This window comes from Salvelinus fontinalis, chromosome 2, assembly GCF_029448725.1.
Source record: "Salvelinus fontinalis isolate EN_2023a chromosome 2, ASM2944872v1, whole genome shotgun sequence".
In the NCBI taxonomy this organism is placed as follows: domain Eukaryota; kingdom Metazoa; phylum Chordata; class Actinopteri; order Salmoniformes; family Salmonidae; genus Salvelinus; species Salvelinus fontinalis.
This window is the reverse complement of record NC_074666.1, coordinates 43,486,187-43,509,468: the sequence shown is the minus strand read 5'-3', so window position 1 is coordinate 43,509,468 and position 23,282 is coordinate 43,486,187. Positions and strand designations below refer to the sequence as shown.

The following is a 23,282-nucleotide window of genomic DNA, read 5'->3' as shown; positions in this document are numbered from 1 at the left end:
ATGCTTGTGTCCCAAAAGGCACCCTATTCCCTTTATAGTGCATTATTTTATGTAATGCATTATAACAAGAATAGAGTGCCATTTGGGATGCAGCCCAAATGTAATAAGTCATAATGAAAATATGAAGAATTATTCTGTTGACATGAAGCACTCTCTCTGAATTCATAGCCACTCCTCACAGCCGGAAGTGCAACCTGTCTTTAAAAGTTAGTCTGTCCACATTCTTTCCTGTGTCTGACCTTTACCAAATACCAATCACATGGAGATTGTCACAAACTATGCCACATAGCCACACAGAGGGCATACGCCCACTGCTGGAAGACAGCTGGCAAAGCAGTTTCTGAATTCACAGTATATCCACAGTAAAATGAGTCCTATATCGACATAACCTGAAAGGCCGCTCAGCAAGAAAGAAGCCACTGCTCCAAAAATGCCATAAAAAAGCAAGACTACGGTTTGCAACTGCAAATGGGGACAAAGATCGTACTTTTTTGAGAAATGTCCTCTGGTCTGATGAAACAAAAATAGAACTGTTTGGCCATAATGACCATCGTTATGTTTGGAGGAAAAAGGGAGATGCTTGCAAGCCGAAGAACACCCTCCCAACCGTGAAGCACGGGGGTGGCAGCATCATGTTGTGGGGGTGCTTTGCTGCAGGAGGGTCTGGTGCACTTCACAAAATAGATGGCATCATGAGGTAGGAAAATTATGTGGATATATTGAAGCAACATCTCAAGGCATCAGTCAGGAAGTTAAAGCTTGGTCGCAAATTGGTCTTCCAAATGGACAATGACCCCAAACATACTTCGAAAGTTGTGGCAAAATGGCTTAAGGACAACAAAGTCAAGTGACCCCAAACTTTTGAATGGTAGTGCACATTTGGGCCAGATAACTCACACCGGAATAGGCCCGAGCTCAATCCCTGCATCCTTGCCATAAGTAATACTGCGGAAGCCGATTTCACAATAAGAAGTGCTTGTTTCACATATAGCCTTCTGGAATAGGATACTGAGGATGTGGTCATAATTTCAATCACTGAATTAAATATTAATAATATGTATATGAACTGAATTTGCTTGTTAACCACAGCCAGTGTTTATTTTTTAGAATGTGTTTTACCTGTAGCCTAATCTGACTACTGTTACCGTCAATCTAATGCACTCATAATAACACAAGACTTCAACAACAACAAATTGAAGTTATAGGCTATTTATTACATTGGTTTGCCAGCTCCAGGTAGACTACACAGGTGGCACAAATTGATTTGCAATGACCTCAGTGATATCGTAATTTCAACATATGTATTGTATCAAATGGTAGCCTACAATGGCATATACATTAATAGACTACTTGATGGCCAACAGAGGCAAATATAATTCTCGACATTTAGCCTAATGTCAGTTTCATTATGAACTTTTCCCCATAAAAAGAACAACGCGAGGGAGTTCCATAATTTACATTTCAAATGTCCACACGGGCAGCCCCCGAGACACGAGAACTGAGCATGCGTAAAGCACTTGGTTTGAGAGCGTTTTCTTTAAGCAGTCAACATTAGAATGCAGTTTAAACCACCTCCGAGCGGATTTATGTAATGCGCACTAGTGCGCCCAAAGTCGTTTTCCAGTGCTTTATCTCCATTATTTATTCATGTGCATCGGTTCTAGAGTATTAATATGTGTTCTGGAAAAAGGTTTGGAAATAGGTGTCTCCATAATGACAATCTAAATAGTCTACCTACAACTGGTAAAAAGTTGTCACAACGTGGACGCGTGCTGCCCGCTCCTCTCGCTCACGTGACTTAGCCAATAACTGCAGTGCTCTCTCAAAACAAACACACCCCTCCGGCCCTCCCCAACAAATACACGAGAACATGGCAACACCGAGTGCATGCGCACACACAAATTATACAGTGCAGATGGCTTGACCCATATTTTTCGTTTGCAATATTAATTGACCGCCCACCCAATCCACTGAGGAGACGTCAACTCCCACCCCCCGCCCCTTAGCAACAGAAGCAAGATGGCGGCGCCCAGTAACGCTGATCATTCTCCAGAGATATCGACGCCGTTAAAGATACCGAAAACAGAAGTGCCATCACCCGAATCAGAAGATTTGAGCGACAGCAACCAATATCATTCCAATCCCTCCACACCTACTCGATTCTCGCCTCTCAACGTAGGTTTGTCGATTTCTGGGAGCGCAGGCCGAAGTGGATCGGCCTGTGCATCAAATACCTTCACAGCTTGCCGAGGGATGTCGTGGACCCCATCAGAAACAAACGCCCTTATTGCGGTGTGGGGCAATGAAAGACTGACAGAGGCACGAATGCAGCAGCTGGAGGTTGCAGGCACCGTTTTCTCTGGAAAGGCTCCTGGCCCCGCAATGTACGAGCGGGTCTCACGAGCCCTGGCAGAGCTCGGCTACGAAAGGACCCCATCCCAATGCAGGGAAAGGATGAAGGTAATGGGGGACAGAGTAAGCATGTTCATCTATCACATAGCTAGGTAGCTAACGTTAGCCATCTGTCAGACTCTTGCTAGGCAACTTCGTGCTATGTTCATTAATTTTATGTTAACCAGGATGTTGTCATTGCAACCTTCCTAGCTGTGCCCCATGACTAAGTAACGTTACCTATCTAGATAGCTATACAGAACAAAAATATACACGCACCATGTAACGTCTTGGTCCCACGTTTCATAAGCTGAAATGTAAGATCCCAGACATTTTCCATATGCAAAACAAGTGTAAGATACCAGACATTTTCCATATGCAAAAAAAAGTGTATTCCCCCAATTTTGTGCACATTTGTTTACATCCCTGTTAGTGAGTATTTCTCATTTGCTAAGATAAACCATCCACCTGACAGGTGTGGCATATCAATAACCTAATTAAACAGCATGATCATTACACAGGTGCACCTTGTGCTGGGGATAATAAAAGCCCACTCTAAAATGTGCAGTTTTGTCACACAACGCCACAGATGTATCAAGTTTTGAGGGAGCGTACAATTGTCATGCTCTCTGCAGGAATGTCCACCAGAGCTCTTGTCAGAGAATTAAATGTTAAGTTATCTACCATAAGCCGCCTCAACATCGTTTTAGAGAATTTGGCAGTACTGTATGTCCAACCGGCCTCACAACCGCAGACCACATGTAACCATGCCAGCCCAGGACCTCCACATACGGCTTCTTCAGCTGCGGGATGGTCTGAGATGAGCCACCCAGACAGCTGATGAAACTGGGTTTCAGTTTTTCAGAATTTCAGAGTTTCAGAATTTCTTAACAAACTGTTAGAAACCGTCTCAGGGAAGCTCATCTGTGTGCTCGTCGACCTCACCAGGGTCTTGACCTGACTGCAGTTTGGGGTCGTAACAGACTTCAGTGGGCAAATGCTCACCTTCAATTGACACTGGCACGCTGGAGAAGTGTTCTCTTCACAGATTAATCCCGGTTTCAACTGTACCGGGCAGATGGCAGACAGCGTGTATGGCTTTGTGTGGGAGAGTGGTTTGCCGATGTCAACGTTGTGAACCGAGTGCCCCATGGTGGGGTTATGGTATGGGTAGGCATAAGCTATGGACTACTAACACAATTGTATTTTATCAATGGCCATCACCTCATGTTTCAGTATGATAGCGCACGGCCCCATGTCGCAAGGATCGGTACACAATATCTGGAAGCTGAAAATGTCCCAGTTCTTCTCAGGCCTGGATGCTCACCAGACATGTCACCTTTTGTGCATGTTTTGGATGCTCTGGATCGACGTGTATGACAGTGTGTTCCAGTATCCACCAGTATCCAGCAACTTCGCACAGCCATTAAAGAGGGGATGGACAACATTCCACAGGCCACAATAAACAGCCTGATCAACTCTATGCGAAGGAGATGTGTCACGCTGCATGAGGCTAATGGTGGTCACACCAGATACTGACTGGTTTTCTGATGCACGACCCTACCTTTTTTTTGTATCTGTGACCAACAGATGCATATCTGTATTCCCAGTCATGTGAAATCCATAGATTAGGGCCTAATGAATGTATTTCAGTTGACAGATGTCCTTATATGAACTGTAACTCAGTAAAATCTTTATTATTGTTGCATGTTGCGTTTTATATGTTTGTTCAGTGTAGTAATGTAGCGAGATAATATAACCAGTTGCCCTTCCCTGAGCTAGATACAGTTGAAGTTGGAAGTTTACATACACCTTAGCCAAATGCATTTAAACTCAGTTTTTCACAATTCCTGACAGGGAATTTTTACTAGGATTACATGTCTTAGGTCAGTTAGGATCACCACTTTTATTTTAAGAATGTGAAATGTCAGGATAATAGTAGAGATAATGATTTATTTCAGCTTTTATTTATTTCATCACATTCCCAGTGGTTCAGAAGTTTACATACACTCAATTAGTATTTGGTAGCATTGTCTTTAAATTGTTTAACTTGGGTCAAACATTTCAGGTAGCCTTCCACAAGCTTCCCACAATAGGTTGGGTGAATTTTGTCCCATTCCTCCTGACAGAGCTGGTGTAACTGAGTCAGTTTTTTTAGGCCTCCTTGCTCTCACACGCTTTTTCAGTTATGCCCACACATTTTTTCTATAGGCTTGAGGTCAGGGCTTTGTGATGGCCACTCCAATACCTTGACTTTGTTGTCCTTAAGCCATTTTGCCACAACTTTGGAAGTATGCTTGGGGTCATTGTCCATTTGGAAGACTCATTTGCAACCAAGCTTTAACTTCCTGACTGATGTCTTGAGATGTTGCTTCAATATATCCACATAATTGTCCTACCTCATGATGCCATCTATTTTGTGAAGTGCACCAGACCCTCCTGCAGCAAAGCACCCCCACAACATGATGTTGCCACCCCCTTGCTTGCTTCAAGGTTGGGATGGTGTTCTTTGGCTTGCAAGCCTCCCCCTTTTTCCTCCAAACATAACGATGGTCATTATGGCCAAACAGTTCTGTTTTTGTTTCATCAGACCAGAGGATATTTCTCCAAAAAGTATGATCTTTGTCCCCATGTGCAGTTGCAAACCGTAGTCTGGCTTTTTTATGGCGGTTTTGGAGCAGTGGTTTCTTCCTTGCTGAGCGGCCTTTCAGGTTATGTCGATTATAGGACTCATTTTACTGTGGATATAGATACTTTTGCACCTGTTTCCCCCAGCATCTTCACAAGGTCCTATGCTGTTGTTCTGGGATTGATTTGCACTTCTCGCACCAAAGTACGTTAATCTCTAGGAACGCATCTCCTTCCTGAACGGTATGATGGCTGCGTGGTCCCATGGTGTTTATACTTGCGTACTATTGTTTGTACAGATGAACGTGGTACCTTCAGGCGTTTGGAAATTGCTCCCAAGTATGAACCAGACTTGTGGAGGTCTACAAATTTTTTTCTGAGGTCTTCGCTGATTTCTTTTGATTTCCCCATGATGTCAAGCAAAGAGGCACTGAGTTTGAAGGTAGGCCTTGAAATGCATCCACAGGTACATCTCCAATTGACTCAAATGAAGTCAATTAGCCTATCAGAAGCTTCTAAAGCCATGACATAATTTTCTGGAATTTTCCGAGCTGTTTAAAGGCACCGTCAACTGAGTGTATCTAAACTTCTTACCCACTGGAATTGTGATTGAGTGAAATAATCTGTCTGTAAACAATTGTTGTAAAAATGATTGTGTCATGCACAAAGTAGATGTCCTAACAGAGTTGCCAAACTATAGTTTGTTAACAAGAAATGTGTGGAGTGGTTGAAAAATGAGTTTTAATGACTCCAACCTAAGTGTATGTAAACTTCCGACTTCAAATGTAGATAGCTATCCGGTAAGCTGACCGGAAGTTTGCAGAATATTGTTTAATTTTGCGTCTAGTGCAATTGTAAACAATTAAATATCCTCAGTTTCATTTCGAAGCAAAGGATTTCAGTAAATCATTTCTCAAATCTGGTGTATTTGTGGCATTGGATAGGCATATAGCTAGCCTAGTAGCTAACACTAACCTCTTCCTCTAACATTCACACATCCATTATGACTCGCAGACGCTGCGACGGTGCTACAGCCGAGTGAAGGAGCACGGTGTCGGCAAGAGGAAGAGCAGCTACTCCATCGAGCAGCTGGAAAAGGTGTTTGGCCAGGGGGGCTGGGACTCCCAGATGTGTGCCCCCGTCCTCATCAACAGCAGTGGCCTGTACCAGGAGATGGAGTCTGACGGCAGCACCATGGAGGACTTCTCCCAGGAAGACTGGTGCAACCAGGTGCTGGCCTCCGCCTTCCAGGAGGGAGAGATGGAAACTGGTGAGTGGTGGTGATTGATTGTGGGGTTGACAAAAGTGGGCTATAGTGAAGTGGTCAGCTTATTTTTGTTAAAGGGGTAGGTAGACTATCCAGGGTGCTGGTAGTTCTTTATTAGGGGTAGTTACGGGACTATGAAATGTTTGGAAGCCCTGTCGTTAGTATGCAGGCTATTCCTTCACTCTATGTCAAAAGGAATAATGTAGGAGTTGGCTAATGAGGCCATATGCCTGTCGGGTAGCATTTATTGTGTTATTTTGATGTTGATGGAAAATACTGTTCATTTCTTCAGAGGAAACACAGCCACCAAAGAATGCCAGAGTCCTGCAGCTGCGACCTGAGCCTTCGGAGCAAGTCCAGTATGTATTTTTTCCATAGAATGAAGGATCCCTAATAACACTGTGTAATATGAATATAATTCCAAACTAAATGCTTTTTTTTTTACTGCCAAGATGTGATATATTTGAAAAACAAATCGCTTACAGAAACTTGGTCTCTGCCTCATTCAATGTCCAGTCTTCATCAAAATTAAGCAGCTGTTCTCATTACCAATTGGTTCCAACCAAATCTTGACCGTTCATGTATTTCTGTCCCTGTCAGGAAACAGGAAGTGATGCAGAACGTGGTGCGTATCCTGGAGTCGGTGCAGTTGAAGTGGGAGCACTTTCAGACGTGGACTGACTTCTCCCGGCTGCATCTTTCTAACAAGCTGGCCATTTTTGGCGTGGGCTACAACACGCGCTGGCGAGAGGACATCCGCTACCACTACGCAGAGATCAGCTCCCAGGTGCCCCTTGGCAAGCGGCTGCGTGAGTACTTCAACCCAGAGAAGGCAGAGGGCCGTGTCATCATGACCAAAGTGCAGAAGATGAACTGGAAGAACGTGTATTATAAGTTCCTGGACATCACCATTAGCGAAGCACGCTGCCTGGAACTGCACATGGAGGTGGACTGGATCCCCATAGCCCAGGCCAGGGTGACGGGCTGTAGCAACGGGACCTCCAAGTATCTCCTACCGGGGGGTATCCCCAAGACTTACGGCCTGTACGCCATAGGCTATGAGGACATGGTGGCGGAGTCGCACTACGCAGGGGAGAATGAGGCTCCAGCCTCTCCACTGCAACACCAAGACACTGACCAGAGCTTGCCTCTCTCTGGGTCATCGGGCTCTGGCGGCTCCGAGAGTGTGGTGAGGCTGGGGGGACGAGCGAGGGAGAGGGAGAGGACTGGGGCCAAAGTGACCTACTGCTACCTGGGCATCGCAGAGGAGAGGACCTTACAGCAGTGTCTGTTCCAGCACTTTCAGAGCTCAGGCAAGCACTACAGCCGCAGGGAGATCTCGGCCGTAACATGCTTCCTCCAGGGGAATTGCAGCGGCACCAGCCAGCAGACCAGGGAAGAGGGCCTCTCCTTGGGCCCTGAACATTCGGCCATATACATTAAATTTATCGAGGTGGAGCTAGATTTCCTCTCTGCTGGCTCACTGTTGGAATGTCTAGAAATTGCAGTTGGTTACTCTTTAAAGTACAACAACAAAGAGGCGTTGTAACGCTCGTTGTTTTGACTCCCATTAACTGGAGGATTGAACGGGGGCCAGAGGGACATGCAATATCTCTTTCCCCCAATTTAACTGCAGACCTGAGTTCAAATGCTATTTGAAATCATTTAAAATACTTCAGCTGGGCTTGATTGAGCTTGCCTTGGTCAATGGAACCAAAAGAATTGTCACAAAACTGTAAACCCCAGCTATCTGACACACTCGGCAGGCAATAGCAAACACAGAAAAACATTTGAAATAGTGTTTGAACCCCGGTCTGTGTACATGCTGTCTTATCAGGGGATGTGAGAGGGGAATGGCTACTGCTGGATGCATTTCCCTACCTTGAGGATATAGCAGTGGACATACAGTATATTTGTCACAAGAAGATGGTGTGCACTTGTTTTAAAACTGCCTTTCCATTTCTTTGAATTTGGATGTCTATCGTCAGGTCTAAGTGGCCAGAGAAAGATCCAGGGGTAAAGATCACATAAGGAACTTGAACCAATTCTATAGAGGACCTAGAGGGGCAATATGAATGAGATATTGAATCTATCTCTATATAGAAATATATATTTAAGAATATATATTGATGTTGTCAAGCATTCCAGCATTTATTAACATTATGAATTTCAAAGAAGTATGTTAAGTGTTTTGATATATATATATATATTATTGGTTAACCAGTGTCTTTGTGTATTTTTGTTTCCCCAGGTCACAGTCTTGTGTTTACATGTTTTGAAAAAATATTAAACAGGGCACTGACCATCATTTGCCACTCATTGAATAGTTCTAGATTCCAGTGTGCTCATTTGTAGGTGTTGGGTCCTTGTCTCTGCATACTGCTATCTAGTGATGACCCGTAGGTCCTATCCTTACCAACCTTCCTTGCAGGAGAGCCAATGCTTCATGCACCACTTCTGTCACTAGATGGCAGCAGATAGCCATTATTTAGAAGTTACAGGCATTGCGTTTCTTAAACACAATCCAATGGTGAATATACAGGTAAATGCCAAAGTAATGGAAACACCTGAGTAAATGGACACAAAAGTATATTTTAAGCAGGTGCTTCCATACAGGTGTGGTTTCTGAGATAAGTAAGCAATTAACATCCCATCATGCTTAGGGCCATGTATACAAATGCTAGGCAGGCCATTATTTTGTCTACCATGGCCATGCCTCCATAGAATGACAATGCTCCCCCCCCCCCCCCCCCCAACACACTGGGCATGAGTGGTCACTGAATGGTTTTATGAGCATGAAAACGATGTAAACCATATGCCATGGACATCTCAGTAACCAGATCTCAATCCAATTGAACACTTATGGGAGATTCTGGAGTGATGCCCGAGACAGCGCTTTCCACCACCATCAACAAAACACCACATGATCAAATTTCTCTGGTCAAAAGTTTTAGAACACCTACTCATTCAAGGGTTTCTTTATTTCTACTATTTTCTATATTGTAGAATAACAGTGAAGACATCAAAACTATGAAATAACACAAATGGAATCATGTAGTAACCAAAAAAGTGTTAAACAAATCAAAATATATTTTATATTTGAGATAATTCAAAGTAGCCACCCTTTGCCTTTGACAGCTTTGCACACTCTTGGCATTCTCTCAACCAGCTTCACCTGGAATGCTTTTCCAGCAGTCTTGAAGGAGTTCCCACATATGCTGAGCACTTGTTGGCTGCTTTTCCTTCACTCTGCGGTCCGACTCATCCCAAACCATCTCAATTTGGTTGAGGACGGGGGATTGTGGAGGCCAAGTCAGCTGATGTAGCACTCCATCACTCTCCTTCTTGGTAAAATATCCCTTACACAGCCTGGAGGTGTGTTGGGTCATTGTTCTGTTGAAAAACAAATGATAGTCCCACTAAGCCCAAACCAGATGGGATGGCGTGTCGCTGCAGAATGCTGTGGTAGCCATGCTGGTTAATAAAATTACAGACAGTGTCACCAGCAAAGCACCCCCACACCATAACACCTCCTCCTCCATGCTTTACGGTTGACCAAAAAGACCCAAAGTCACATTTCCACTGGTCTAATGTCCATTGCTTGTGTTTCTTGGCCTAAGCAAGTCTCTTCTTATTTTTGGTGTCCTTTAGTAGTGGTTTCTTTGCAGTAATTCGACCATGAAGGCCTGATTCACACAATCCCCTCTGAACAGTTGATGTTGAGATGTGTCTGTTACTTGAACTCTGTGATGCATTTATTTGGGCTGCAATTTCTGAGGCTGGTAACTCTAATGAACTGGGTCTTCCATACCTGTGGCGGTCCTCATGAGAGCTAGTTTCATCATAGTGCTTGATAGTTTTTGCGACTGCACGTGAAGAAACTTTCAAAGTTCTTGAAATTTTCCATATTGACTGACATTCATGTCTTAAAATAATGATGGACTGTCGTTTTTCTCTTTGCTTATTTGAGCTGTTCTTGCCATAACATGGACTTGATATTTTACCAAATAGGGCTATCTTCTGTATAACCCCCTACCTTGTCACAACACAACTGATTGGCTCAAAAGTATTAAAGAAAGAAATTCCACAAATTAACTTTTAAGAAGGCACACCTGTTAATTGAAATGCATTCCAGGTGACTACCTCATGAAGCTGGTTGAGAGAATGCCAAGAGTGTGCAAAGCTGTCATCAAAACAAAGGGTGGCTACTTTGAAGAATCTCAAATATAAAATATATTTCGATTTGTTTCACACTTTTTTGATTACTACATGATTCTATATATGTTATTTCATAGTGTTGATGTCTTTACTATTATTCTACAATGTAGAAAATAGGAAAAATAAAGAAAAACCCTTGAATGAGTAGGTGTTCTAAAACTTTTGACCGGTAGTGTAGGTGTTTGCCTCTTCTTTACCTTTAGCCTTTTAGTGAAGATGCTTAGTTTGCTTTTGCCTCTTCAAGCTGGTAGCGGCTGTTTCAACCTCCCTAGTATTTAACTTCAATGCACATTGTCTTCTTGACAGGCTGCGGGCCCTGCCTATGGCAGCAAGCCCTGTCTGTATGCGTTTTGAGGTTAAGGAGAGCGGACATTTGCTCAGGGATAGCCGAACAATGCCACAATGTCCCATAGTCATCCATAACAGACCACAACATTTGAATGTCCCAATTCTGAACAATGATATCTAGAACAATTATATATTGTTTAGGAACTGTCGGGGTCTCAACTTATTGTTGAGAGTTAGAATAGTATAATACACAAGGTGCAATTCCAGAATGTGGTTGTGAATTTCTCTTGTTATGTCAGTCACACCCTTAGCGGCGTTGGGAGAAAGTGGATATTTCTAGTTTTTAGGGATACAGTATTTACAACCTAACTTCCCTTTCCCCTAGAAAAAAAACGGAAGTAGGAACCACAGATGGTTGGTGGTATAACTTAATTGGGGTGAACAGGCTTGTGGTAATGGCTGGAGGGCCATAGGTGGAATGATATCAAACACATGGTTTGATGCCATTCCATTTTCTCCATTCCAGCCATTATTATGAGCTGTTCTCCCTTCAGCAGCCTCCACTGGTGGGGACTCCGCTCACTCGTCTTTCTCCCCCTGCTACGTTAGGTCATGTCAGTCACCAGGCAGGTTTCCATTGACCCAGGTTTATTCAGCAAAAGCAATGTTGCAAAATAAATCATTGCAACATGTGTAATGGAAAGGGCAGAGATAGGATACATTTTCTAAAGAGCGACAACATTTTAATATATTTGACAGGGGTGGGTTTTTCTTTTGTCTGACTTTCTTTATTGCGACAAATAAAGATAAACTGTTTTTCGAAAAAATTAATGCTGAATAATTTTGAAGGTACGCAAGGTACTTGATATCATGAAATAACTATAAAGCTGCACTCTACATTTAATTCTAAACAGAGGTGGGAACATGTCATTGATTTACAAGTCACAAGTAAGTCTCAAATCTTAGCACTCAAGTCCCAGGTCAAGACAGGCAAGTCCGAGTCAAGTCTCAAGTCAATACCGACAAGTCTCAAGTCAAGTCTCAAGTCCTAAACTTAGAGTTTTGAGTCCTAAACAAGTCATAATATGCTCTTCACCAAATGTAATACCATTTCATATTTTTAACAAGAGTAAGAGTTAGTATATTACATTTACGAAAATCGTGAATGCTTAAAACATTTTTTTTTATTACTTTCCAAATAAACTTTATATTTCCATGGAAATACATCATGGCTACATCATGAGAAAGACTATCGAGGATTGCTATGGGGCGCAATCGGGCGATGTAGGCTTGTACGCAATCGCCCAACCTTAACACACACACACCCTCTCTGTGTGTGGTTACAGTAGGCTAACGTATGTCAGTGGTTTCAGCAACAGCAGTAACATCAGGCAGGATTTAGGCTTCCAAATGCCTAGGCCGACTGCTTGCAATAAAAATAAAAAAAACTATAAAAAATGATGGTTTTTTGCAGGTCAAGGATTGTCCTGACTTTCAAGAATGTCTAAATTACTTCACCTTGCTTTTCTGGTTGACTGGCAAGTTTCACGATCCAATTATTTCAGATCTGCAGGAGTACAAGTTTCACCATGGCACGGACCGTGGCAATATGTTGGCAGATGAGAATTATTACAATATAGCAAATGTTAGTCAATTATTGCATTCTACCCATGCTGGCTTTCACGGGCTACCTGAGACATGAAACAGATAGGTGGGAGGGCATACAGGCTGTCGCAAATGTATTCATGCGCAATTTGCCTAAATGTGTAATGGAAACACTTCAACCAGTTAATTTTTATTTGACACTGTAGGTTTTTGCTTATTTATTTGTTTTTTTAAATGTGACATCATAACATAACTCATAACTCTTTTATCGACATAAGATAGATAAATGGAATCGCAGTGTAAAAGGCAATTGTCGCATGTATTTTCTATGAAAACTTTCTAAATGTCTACAAAAAAATCACTGGACAAGTTAATGGAAACATAGCTACAGACAGTCACTCAGTGATTTATTTTTTTAGATTGGTTAGTTATTCTAGCCAGAAATCTAAACTTGCAGTAATGATGGCCGAATAATGACCAGACACACAGGGCACGTGCCCCCGGGCCCCTTACCTCCATGGGGCCCCCATTGATTTTGTTAGTCACTCTCACTCAGATATCATATTAAGATGTCATAAGTCATGGCGAATGTGTAGAATTGCAGGAAATTAGCTTTAAAAAGGCAAAAATATCTCTCCCTTTGGTAAAATGGGGTCAAGTTACAGGAAATTAGCGGTAAAATTGCAAATTTGTCTCTCTGCCCTATGGCTAAATTAGTAGAATTGCAGAACACTTGCTTTAAAACGGTACCTTGTTTTTCTATGCCCCATGGCAAAATTTGTACAATTGCAGGAATTAAAACTATATGGGGTCACCAAATCTCGGTTAGGGCCCCCAAAAGGCTAGAGCCAGCCCTGCTTTATTGCCTGCATGGGATTCACATCTACTAACTACAAGATATTCTAGTAAGCCTATATGTAGAGAAATCGGCTTTGAGGCAATTGCATTGTTGCATAGGAGATTCATCAAAAATAGTCTGAACTTGAATATAAAATGAATCAAAATATAGACCTTTTCTGTCTAGGGGCCAACATATACGGTTTTCTTTCAGACAGTGCTCATGTTCCTTGACACAACCACCCAGGGGAGGTCCCGATGTAATCCATTGGCAACATTGGCAACTCTTTATACGTATAGATGCGACCCAGTAGCCTTTGGACTCTAATAATTTAGTAATCTTGCTGCATTAGCCTCACCAGTATTTCCATGGCAACCAACCAGCCTCAGAGAAAGCAGAGTGAGTCAGGTATTCACCTCTAAGGGCTGGGCTTGTCTACATTCTCCACTTCCACGTTGCCTGCTAAGTGCTGGGGGTGCCAAAGCTCTCTTGACAAGCCACCGAGGCTTGTTTCTTTGCGTTAGCCACCCGAGAGATCTAAAGGAGTAATAGAACATGAACTGCAGTTTCAAGAGAAGGAAAGAAAAGAGATAGACTAGATCATTTTGGAATTGGCTAGATTGCACACTTATGCATTAGCCTCAATGTGTGTATCAACATATGAGCTAACCATGGTCATTGTCTGAAAAATCCTTATCAGCTGATTTGCTATATTGTAATAATTTGAAAAAGTTACTATTTTTTTAAGGAGTTGACTGTCATCATACTGTATCATAGCCAGCCCCCATTGAGTTCTTAATTTGGAACTTAGCACAAACAGCAGGTGTGTAGGCTGTCTAGATAGTAATGTCCAGAAATAGCTCTCTAGCTAAATAAATAACGCATGTGTCTATGAACTGAATAAGGCATTTTGCACTAGCCTCCAACAGTAGCCTAGTTATACCCTTAATCAGCTAATAACATATTTAATGTATCCTATATGTGCAATATACAATAAATAATGTGTAATCAATGTACCAAGGTTCTATTTAAGCAATAACGCATGAGGTGGTGTGGTATATGGCCAATATACCAGGGCTGGGCCAAGGACTGTTCTTAACTATGACGCAGCGCGGGGTGCCTGGATACAGCCCTTAGCCGTGGTATATTGGCCATATACCACAAACCCCCGAGGTGCCTTGTTACTATTATAAATTGGTTACCAACGTAATTAGAGCAGTAAAAATAAATGTTTTGTCATACCCGTGGTATACGGTCTGATATACCACGGCTGTCAGCCGATCAGCATTCAGGGCTCGAACCACCCAGTTTATAATTGGGAATAGTTATTTTACACATGGTTTCTTTATTTTGGAATAGAACCACTAATGTAAACTCATCCCATTCTGTACAAATGTGCGCAACCGCAACATTCAAAGGAGGCTACAAAGAAAACTAATCAAATCAAATGTATTTATATAGCCCTTCGTACATCAGCTGATATCTCAAAGTGCTGTACAGAAACACAGCCTAAAACCCCAAACAGCAAGCAATGCAGGTGTAGAAGCACGGTGGCTAGGAAAAACTCCCTAGAAAGGCCAAAACCTAGGAAGAAACCTAGAGAGGAACCAGGCTATGAGGGGTGGCCAGTCCTCTTCTGGCTGTGCCGGGTGGAGATTATAACAGAACATGGCCAAGATGTTCAAATGTTCATAAATGACCAGCATGGTCAAATAATAATAATCACAGTAGTTGTCAAGGGTGCAGCACCTCAGGAGTAAATGTCAGTTGGCTTTTCATAGCCGATCATTAAGAGTATCTCTACCGCTTCTGCGGTCTCTAGAGAGTTGAAAACAGCAGGTCTGGGACAGGTAGCACGTCCCAGGGGACTGTAGCGACTGTGTTGACTTCAAAATCGGGGGTGTGAACTAGGTTTCTATACAAGCGTTGATCGACATGGTAATGGCTTTATAGTATTGGAGAAAAGTTGAAAAAACGGACCCTCCGTTACATCGTGACGTGTCATGTCGTAACGTACAGCACGCATAAAGCAACTATTTCTGTCTTACAATCTCTTTCCACCAGGTGTAGCACTTCTCTCATCCTTTAAAAACAAGAAATGGACAGTGACGGGGTAAGGGGTGGATACCTAGTCATTTTTGCATGCGATCATCATTCTCAAAGGCGCTGTTTACTTCTAAGATCACCCTAAAAACCCGATTCAAATTCAAAACAAACCTTCAAATAGGTATGTAATGACACATTATATAAACTCTTTATAGTGTTTTATTTACATTTTACAGGCGGTAAGGTGATAAGTTGGACAGATGGAGTGAAAAAAAGCAATTTTCCCACACAACATCTCTCCTTCTCACTACCACACATCAGTATCACTTACCCACCCGCCATTTTTTAAAAGACCCGATGGGGCTCATTGCCTACTTGAATTATTCAGAAACGGGCAGCGTTTAGGTCATGTAATTGATTCTGTTGGAAAGGGGAGAAATTGTGCTTTGACATTACAGTTGATCTGGAAGTATTACGTTTTTGGGGCGCTAAAATAAGGGCAATTGTACGGACCAAGGCGATGTACGAGTTTACGTTACACCTGTAAGTGCCCAGAATTTCAAGAGTGACGTTGCTAATGTGCACAGGTGTCGGTTGTTGAGGTGGCGGAGCATTTTCACGATGACAACTTTCCGTTTTTGACGACGACCGAAGCATGAACGAGAAATCCGACGAAGACATTTTTGTAAGAAAAGAGCTGGACACTTGCCAATTGTACGGACCAAGGCGATGTACGAGTTTACGTTACACCTGTAAGTGCCCAGCATTTCAAGAGTGACGTTGCTAATGTGCACAGGTGTAGGTTGTTGAGGTGGCAGAGCATTCTCACGATGACAACTTTCCGTTTTTGACGACGACCGAAGCATGAACGAGAAAGTCGACGAAGACATTTTTGTAAAAAAGATCTGGACACTTGCCAAAGTAGGCTGCTGCAATAATTATTTGCGCGCAACGTTAAATGCCAACGCTTGGCTGTATCACTCTCACGTCAACTGCTGCTGAGAACGAGATGATTTAACTCTGGAGAATGTCACATTGTCCACTGTAAACTCGCTACCCCTAGTCTTTGCTCTGGCGGTTCAAGGAAGTGCGAAATTGCGCACAGATAACGGGGAGACAATACATTAAGACGGGAAACAGCAGCTGTGGTCAGACAGAAGGCGCATGTTGAACTATGGAGATGTATACTTCGAGGAAACTTTGCATCTTGCTGTCGTTCACATTTTTGTTTTTTACAGGTAAGACAATAGTCATTTTGAGTTTGAAATAACGCTATTTATCATTTCAAAAGTAGTGGTTTTATTGTTTAGTAGGCTATATGTGGATGCAAGGTGTTTTGTAACCAGCCAACATTTTCTTCGAGCTGACAACACCGACAACATAAAACAATGTTCTAGCTGCCTCTGACAGTACAAAACTTGACCTAATAGACAGTGGAATGTATAATTTTGTTGTGGAGTAGTAGAAGATTAAGTTCCCGTACTTGACATGGGGATTTAACCTGAAACACCTGTTCGTTTTCCATTTGATTTGAAACAAGTGTGTTACACATAATTCTGCTGGCCAGGGAGGATTAATCCCTTTATTATAAAATGGACAGACACTGCCTGAACAGTGGGCTAGCACTGTTTAGCAAAGTCTTGTTTCATATCACACTATCAAGCATTCTAACATCAAGTATTTTGGTCGTAATGACATTTTTTACAATTTAACCACGTTTTATGTAAAGTTTATGGACAATGTCATATGTAGAAATAGTCTTAACACTGCCATTTGTTTTTAGATTTTGACAAAGAATTTTCAGACATTGTGCATTTAACTAGTGGCATTCTTTCCTAGTAAAACCCCCCAAAAAGGAACCAAAGTATTCACTGGACATGGGATGTAGTGGAAACTTCCTATCTCTCTTTCCCACATCTGTCCTAGGATTCTCTGCCCTTATTAAGTGTTTTGTTTCCAAAACAATCATGTGCTGATGCTGGCAATCTCACACTAGCTCATTTCACCTTATCAGGGTGTGGCATTGCCAAATAGTAATGTGTATTCCAAGGATTCATTTCTTGACACAAGTGTAGTGCAATCTATTCTCAAACTCTTACCTTAAGTATGAAGTGCAGAAATTACTGCTCGGTAGCTGAACAATAACCCACCTGATTTATAAATTAGTTATCTGACTCACCAACAGTCTACAGCAGGTGTGTCCCCTAAGATGTAGGTGCCAAGACATGGGAGGAAATGGTTGTGAATAGCGTCTTGCTAACAGGAAGATGGCTAGTTCTACTTGTATGCTTTAATTCCCATGGCTGTGCTGTTTCATAATTATTTATGATAAGAAATGGTTTGTCTTCTCTTGAAAACAGGATAACCCGTGGTTGTTTTGTTGCCTTTTCAATCACATTTTTTGAGTTATGGGGGGCGGATTAGTTTTGTGTGTGAAGTTGTTAAAACTAGTGTCTTGGAACTGAAGTCTGGAGTTAAAGTAGGCTACATTAGACTAATGTATTGTTAACACACTGCTTCACAGCAAGTGTGTGGCACCCAATGCCATTAATATGACATTAAGCCAGTAGCCAGCATTGTTTTTCTTTTCATCGCAGCTTCTTGCTCAGTTGGACCTTTTAGAATCTAGGTTTGGGCAATTCCACTGTAACAGAGTAATGCTGAGACTCACTTTTCACATTTTAAAATGTATGACAAGCAATGTTTAGCAAACCATACACCTATATGCAGAAGTCTACTTTGAACAATTGCCACTGAAAATGTTACTGAAATACTTTTACTTTAGGAACATTGAAGATGCAAAGTTTGGTAGCAGAATGACAGTAAAATCTCTCACAGTTTATGTGAGCAAATTTTCCAAAAACTGTTAAATATTTACTCCAAATTTAAGATTCAAAGATGTCTGCAGAAAGAATGGGGTGTTAGCTATGATATGACGCCTTGAGTTTGAGCACATCTCTTGTTTATTGAACTACAGTAAGTGAAGTGGATCAACAACCGGTAACAGAATGACATCATGGGTCCTTCATCTGTACTACACAGAAATGCATAATTATGGATATGAATGTCATTCTCTTCATGAGGATGTACCCTGAACAAGTACACAAAGGTAGAAAATTGTAATATCCTGCTTTGAATGTTTGGGTATTATTCTACACACTGGCTATTATTCTAATGCGGTCCGCCACCAACAAGACCAAATTTGATATGATCCTATAAACTGCTCATGGGTGCTTTTACATGGAAATGACAGTAAAAAAAATAAAACGTTTTTACTTGGCCATGCTCTCTGTCCTCTCAACACAGCAGCCAACAGTATATGTTGTCATGTCAGGTGCTATAAAACATACAGTAATCATATTTAATAGGACCATCTATTGCATGGTGTTATTTACATTGTCCTGAAATACCTAAATCAATTGGGATTGTCAAGTCTGAGCCTAGTCATTTTGGTTTCGCCCATTTGAATGCCATTAGTCTCGTATGTGTTGTAATTGTTTGAAGTGACCTTGTATTGTATCCAGTACTTTACTGAATCTCATTACTGAAGAAATTTGTTTTTATTAAAAGTCTCGCTTCTTGATGTGCCTGGACTTGTTTTTCCTAATTACTGGAGTGGGTAGGGGTGGGTCAAAGGAAAGCTGTAGCAGTATTGTTACAATTGAAGGCTTTTTGCTCTTTCAGTCAGATCACAAGAGGTGGTTCAGGGTTATCTGGATCATTTGGACCTGTAAATTAATGGAAAAAATCCTTACTGAATAATTAGACCCAATTTTAATATGACCTTATACTTCCTCAAATTGTTAACTGTTTTAATGGACAATAAAGGATTTAAAATGCTATACTTAGACCAAGTTTAAAATGAGATGGAAGGAACAACAGGCTAGTTGATAACACTTCCATTCCAGACACACCATCCCTGGGAAGATAATATCTTCATTTGTTTTCCAGGTGTGCTCTACAAAGGACTGACTTATTTAACAAGGTCATCACATATGGGCTTCCTAGATCCTTCTGGGCTCGAGGAGAGGAAAGGTGTGCCTGGGGAAGAGTGCCATGTGTACCACTTCACCTACTCTCTAGAATTCAGTGTCTTTTTAATAATGAGGAAGGTTCTGGACTTTATTTTAGCAACATGTCTGTCCCTCATCAAGATACAACATGCCTTCAAGTCTAGGTAGTGATCATTAGGACATGCAATGTTTCTTATTGGACAAGTCCAGGTAGTCCCTCCCTGTTTGTCTGTTTTCATCGCTTTGGTGCCTAATGAACACTACTCTGCCTGGCGTGTCCTCATCGTATGGCGCAGTTTGTTTCCTCCCTCCATTGTATTTGCTGCAGTGTGTTGAGTTCACCCCCCCCCATCCTCTGGAATGCAATCTATCAAAGTTATAACAACTGTGCCTTATCTCTAATTGTTTATTTCTTAAAATAATATGGACTGGAGGCTTGCCTAACAGCGTTTTAGAGCCTGGATTACAGGCCAAATTTGAAGTCGCTGGTCCCTTGTGTGGGACTCGAGTAACTGGTATGCTTTTGATTTGTTACAGGGGATTGTGGATTTTTCTGGAGTATTGTGACAGATGTAATGACAGAAAGAACACCAACCCATGTCACTAGTTCTAACAAGGTAAAATGAGGGTTGTCCAATCTGGAGCCCAAGAGAACTGTGGACAGTTGTGTATCCTGTGTATTGCGTCTGGCCATGCATCTCAAATTGTGATGCATCCTTGGACCTCTGGGGAGATTGACATTAGTTCACCTGAGTTGTGTGCTTTGCCTCTCACACAGTAATGGCCAGGTATGTGAGGGCAGCTAGCATTAGTGCTAAGATAACGTTAGCAAGCGTCCTCAGCAGTTCCGCCCCTTGTTAAAGTTGCCCTCGGCTGCCTTTAATCCCAGAAAATAGCTCTATCAGTTTCTGATAAAACTGAATAGGAAAAGCAATTAGACAATAAGCAGAGCTGCTTTGTTTAGACCTACCTATAGTGATCTCTGATCCACAGAGGGGAGAGAACGTGGGCAGAGAGGGAGAGGGCAACCTTTTGGAATGAAACGCAGCTCAACTAGTGGCTTCTGCCACACAGGACATCCCCCAGGCGAATGCCTTAGCACTTTCCTGCTGCTCTGCTCCATGACTCCCCGCATGCACTGTCCCACGAGCTACAGCAGACTCCAAGCTGGCCAGGGGTCATGAGAAAAGCAGTGGGTGACTTTCCCAAGTCCCAACACGCTGTGTCTGGCCTATGGACTCCCTTAAAGACACATTCTCTCTCTCTCGCTCTCTGTTTCTGTTTCTCCCTATCTTCCTTTCTGGAAGAGGAAATGGCCTGAGCCTGCTCGACAAATGGGCAGAGGGCTGTGTACTAGAGTCCTCATATTATTTCCCCCATAAGTGAGTGATTCATGACTGCTGCATGTTATAAGAACCTCTCCTGAGATAATCTGTATTGTATATTGTTTGCAAATGGAGGGCTGAGTTATTTTGAACGTCCTGCTGTGTTTATTTCTCTCAATGTATTTGTCCCTCAGTATGGCGTTGTATGTCCCTCTGGAAACACCAAACCAATGCCAGAAGATATTTATAGACCGGTTATACTGGTTTTGAAAGGGATGTCCCAAATCATAACAATGAAATGTCTTGTAAAATTACATGTCAAGCCTATAACAATGACATGCATGTCAAACCCACAGAATAATTTCAAACAATGTAGTTGGTCAGTGACAATCTGCTTACTAATTACTACTTACAAACCTTCAAGCTTGTCGGGTGACATGACAGGCTGTCAAGCTGCTTTGCTAGTGACTCTCTCCTCTCTGCTCACGCACCCTGACAGGCTGCTGATGTCAAACCTCTCCTGCATCTCTCTGCCTTTTGGGAGGCATTACAGTAAGCAATTACAATGCGGCCTAAGAACTAACAGGTTAACAACTGATATGACACACACTGACAAATGTTGTTGCTTTCCGTCAGATTCCAGATACGGGGGGGGGGGGGGGGTCTATTGTTGCGTCTAACATTTCTCCTCCTCAAACTATGTGAAGCGCTTTGAGCTACTGGAAAGCATTATATACTGTAGTGTACATCCAATCAATTATAATAATTGTAATTGATTAACCATTCTGTTAAGATAGACCTTTTTCTTTTTTGGAGCAATTGCTGTAACATTTTGATAATCATATCTTTTCATGTACAAACTAGGTTCCCTGCAGGTATTGTGGTTTGTTTACTATGATGAAAGCCATTAAATTGGTGTCATAATACAGTCATATTGTCCTCTGTGTAGGTTTGCCCCCAATCTGAATCCCCAACTCCCCTTACACACATTTTTGATGATTGAAAGAAAGATCGCAGTATTCATCTCAAATCCCTGCTCACCTATTTGTCATTCTGGTTTGGGCAGGTGATATCGCTAGGTGTCTGAGTCGATTTAATTGCAATTGGACAAGTGTGCCTTCTTATGCTTGGATTTCCCTTATGGGCAAAACCCCACTTATTCTGTCTCTGCTATAAAATGACTGTGTAATGTCCTCTGAAATCCACTGTAATCCCATACGTCAAGGCCCAGGCTCCATCAGCCAATTCCCCCTACTGCAGCATGCAGTCGACGTCTTAGAAGGCACCTGCTAGCTACACCAGAGCCCTACAGGCAGGAAGGAATAGCATTGCAATAGTCCTGGTGAATGTCCATACGCACACACATTCCAGCCTTTGCACCACCTGTTTGTTATATACATCAGAGGTATTTCCAGAGAACCAAACTACTCAACTCTTTAACAAATTGATAATTACACTTTGCCGATTCCACCCAGAGTAATTGTGTATGCAGTAGCAGCAACGCAGCAGCCAGCCTTGTGGAAAAAGTCATTATATCCACACTATTAAGTGAAGCCCTTCGGGGCAGAGTGGATGTTGCACTTTCCTAGTGAGGGGAGGAGCAAGTGATCAAGAGGCACTGGGTAACGTGGGCTAGGAGTCGTCCTAAAGGTCACGGCGCTGTGCTCTTCTCCCATCATTCACCCCCACACACACACACACAGTCATTCCTCAGTCCAGCACCTCCATAGCCAGTAGTTTCTCGCAGGTCCGTGCCCCTCAAGCCTCAAGCTTTCCCCCAGGGGAGACGGGTCAACTTGTCAGCCTAGCCTCCCCCCGCTGCCCCCCTCCTTCCTCTCTTCAGAGAGCTGGGGCTCAAGCTTCTCAGCACATCTCAGGTCAACCAGGAGGTTAGATCTAGGGGGACTCATTACACTGAAAGCAAGCCTGGAAAGGAGGCGAAAGCACGTATTGTGTGTGTCTGTTGGTTTGTATGTCTACAGTACTTGTTTTATATATAGATCTGTAGGCGAGCCTTCACTTGTTGGCCTTATCCTTTTATTTGCTCTTACCTTCCCTCCAATCATCCTCTCTCAGCTTCCCATGGTGCTGTGTAATTATAGGATCTCATCCAAAGGGGTGTTTTTGGTCACATAACCGTGCACTGGGGCCATATGATGTCATTATTTTGATATCATGGAGGTGCAGCTTTCCCACTTCAGACTGTAATTGTTGTTTATGAAAGGCATCCCCCAGTGTCAGTGTGCTGTACACATTTATAATGTACTCAACATCTTTCATACATTTCTGCATGATATCTTAGGGCAGGGGTACTCGAGTACTATTTGAGAAAATCCGGTCACATATTTCCTAGGTGGCAAAGGTCCGGATGGATAATGTAATTTATCAGCATAGTAACAAATTCCTACCTCGCAACCCATGTGACCCCCCCCCCCCCCCCCAAACTGTTCACACCCTTGTTGAAGAGAATTTGCAGTTTTAAAGCTAATTTCCTGCAATTCTACGCATTTTGCATGTGGCAGAGATTTTCTTTGCTGATTTTAAAGCTAATTTCCTGCAATTCTATGCATTCTTCCATGTCTTATTTGTGATTATGATACCATGGGTGGAAGCCCTATTTTATTTTTTGTTGGAGGGAGGGGGGAGACCTGCGGTCCATATTG

The 23,282-nt window shown here is 42.4% G+C and overlaps 2 protein-coding genes across 5 annotated transcripts in view; both read left to right on the top strand.

Annotated features, from left to right (window-relative positions):
- Nucleotides 1-1,808: 1,808 nt before the first annotated feature.
- On the top strand, nt 1,809-8,612 carry LOC129819400 (myb/SANT-like DNA-binding domain-containing protein 2). Of its 2 annotated transcripts, none has more exons than XM_055875761.1 (4): nt 1,809-2,475; nt 6,034-6,289; nt 6,579-6,645; nt 6,887-8,612. In XM_055875761.1, exons 1-4 carry the CDS (start codon nt 2,020-2,022, stop codon nt 7,833-7,835), a joined length of 1,728 nt encoding a protein of 575 aa, XP_055731736.1. In that variant the 5' UTR covers nt 1,809-2,019; the 3' UTR covers nt 7,836-8,612. The 2 variants fall into 2 exon arrangements, with proteins under 2 accessions (XP_055731736.1, XP_055731737.1); XM_055875762.1 differs by having other exon boundaries at nt 1,816-2,460.
- Nucleotides 8,613-15,674: 7,062 nt separating this feature from the next.
- LOC129819364 (endothelial cell-selective adhesion molecule-like) overlaps nt 15,675-23,282 on the top strand; it is a 60,980-nt gene continuing 53,372 nt past the window's right edge. For 2 of the 3 annotated variants that reach the window (XM_055875759.1, XM_055875760.1), the window contains exon 1: nt 15,680-16,519. In XM_055875759.1, the coding sequence (XP_055731734.1) occupies nt 16,456-16,519 (64 nt within the window). In that variant the 5' untranslated portion in view covers nt 15,680-16,455. Of the gene's footprint in view, nt 16,520-23,282 lie in introns of all 3 variants that reach the window. The other variant, XM_055875757.1, reaches the window with a different exon arrangement.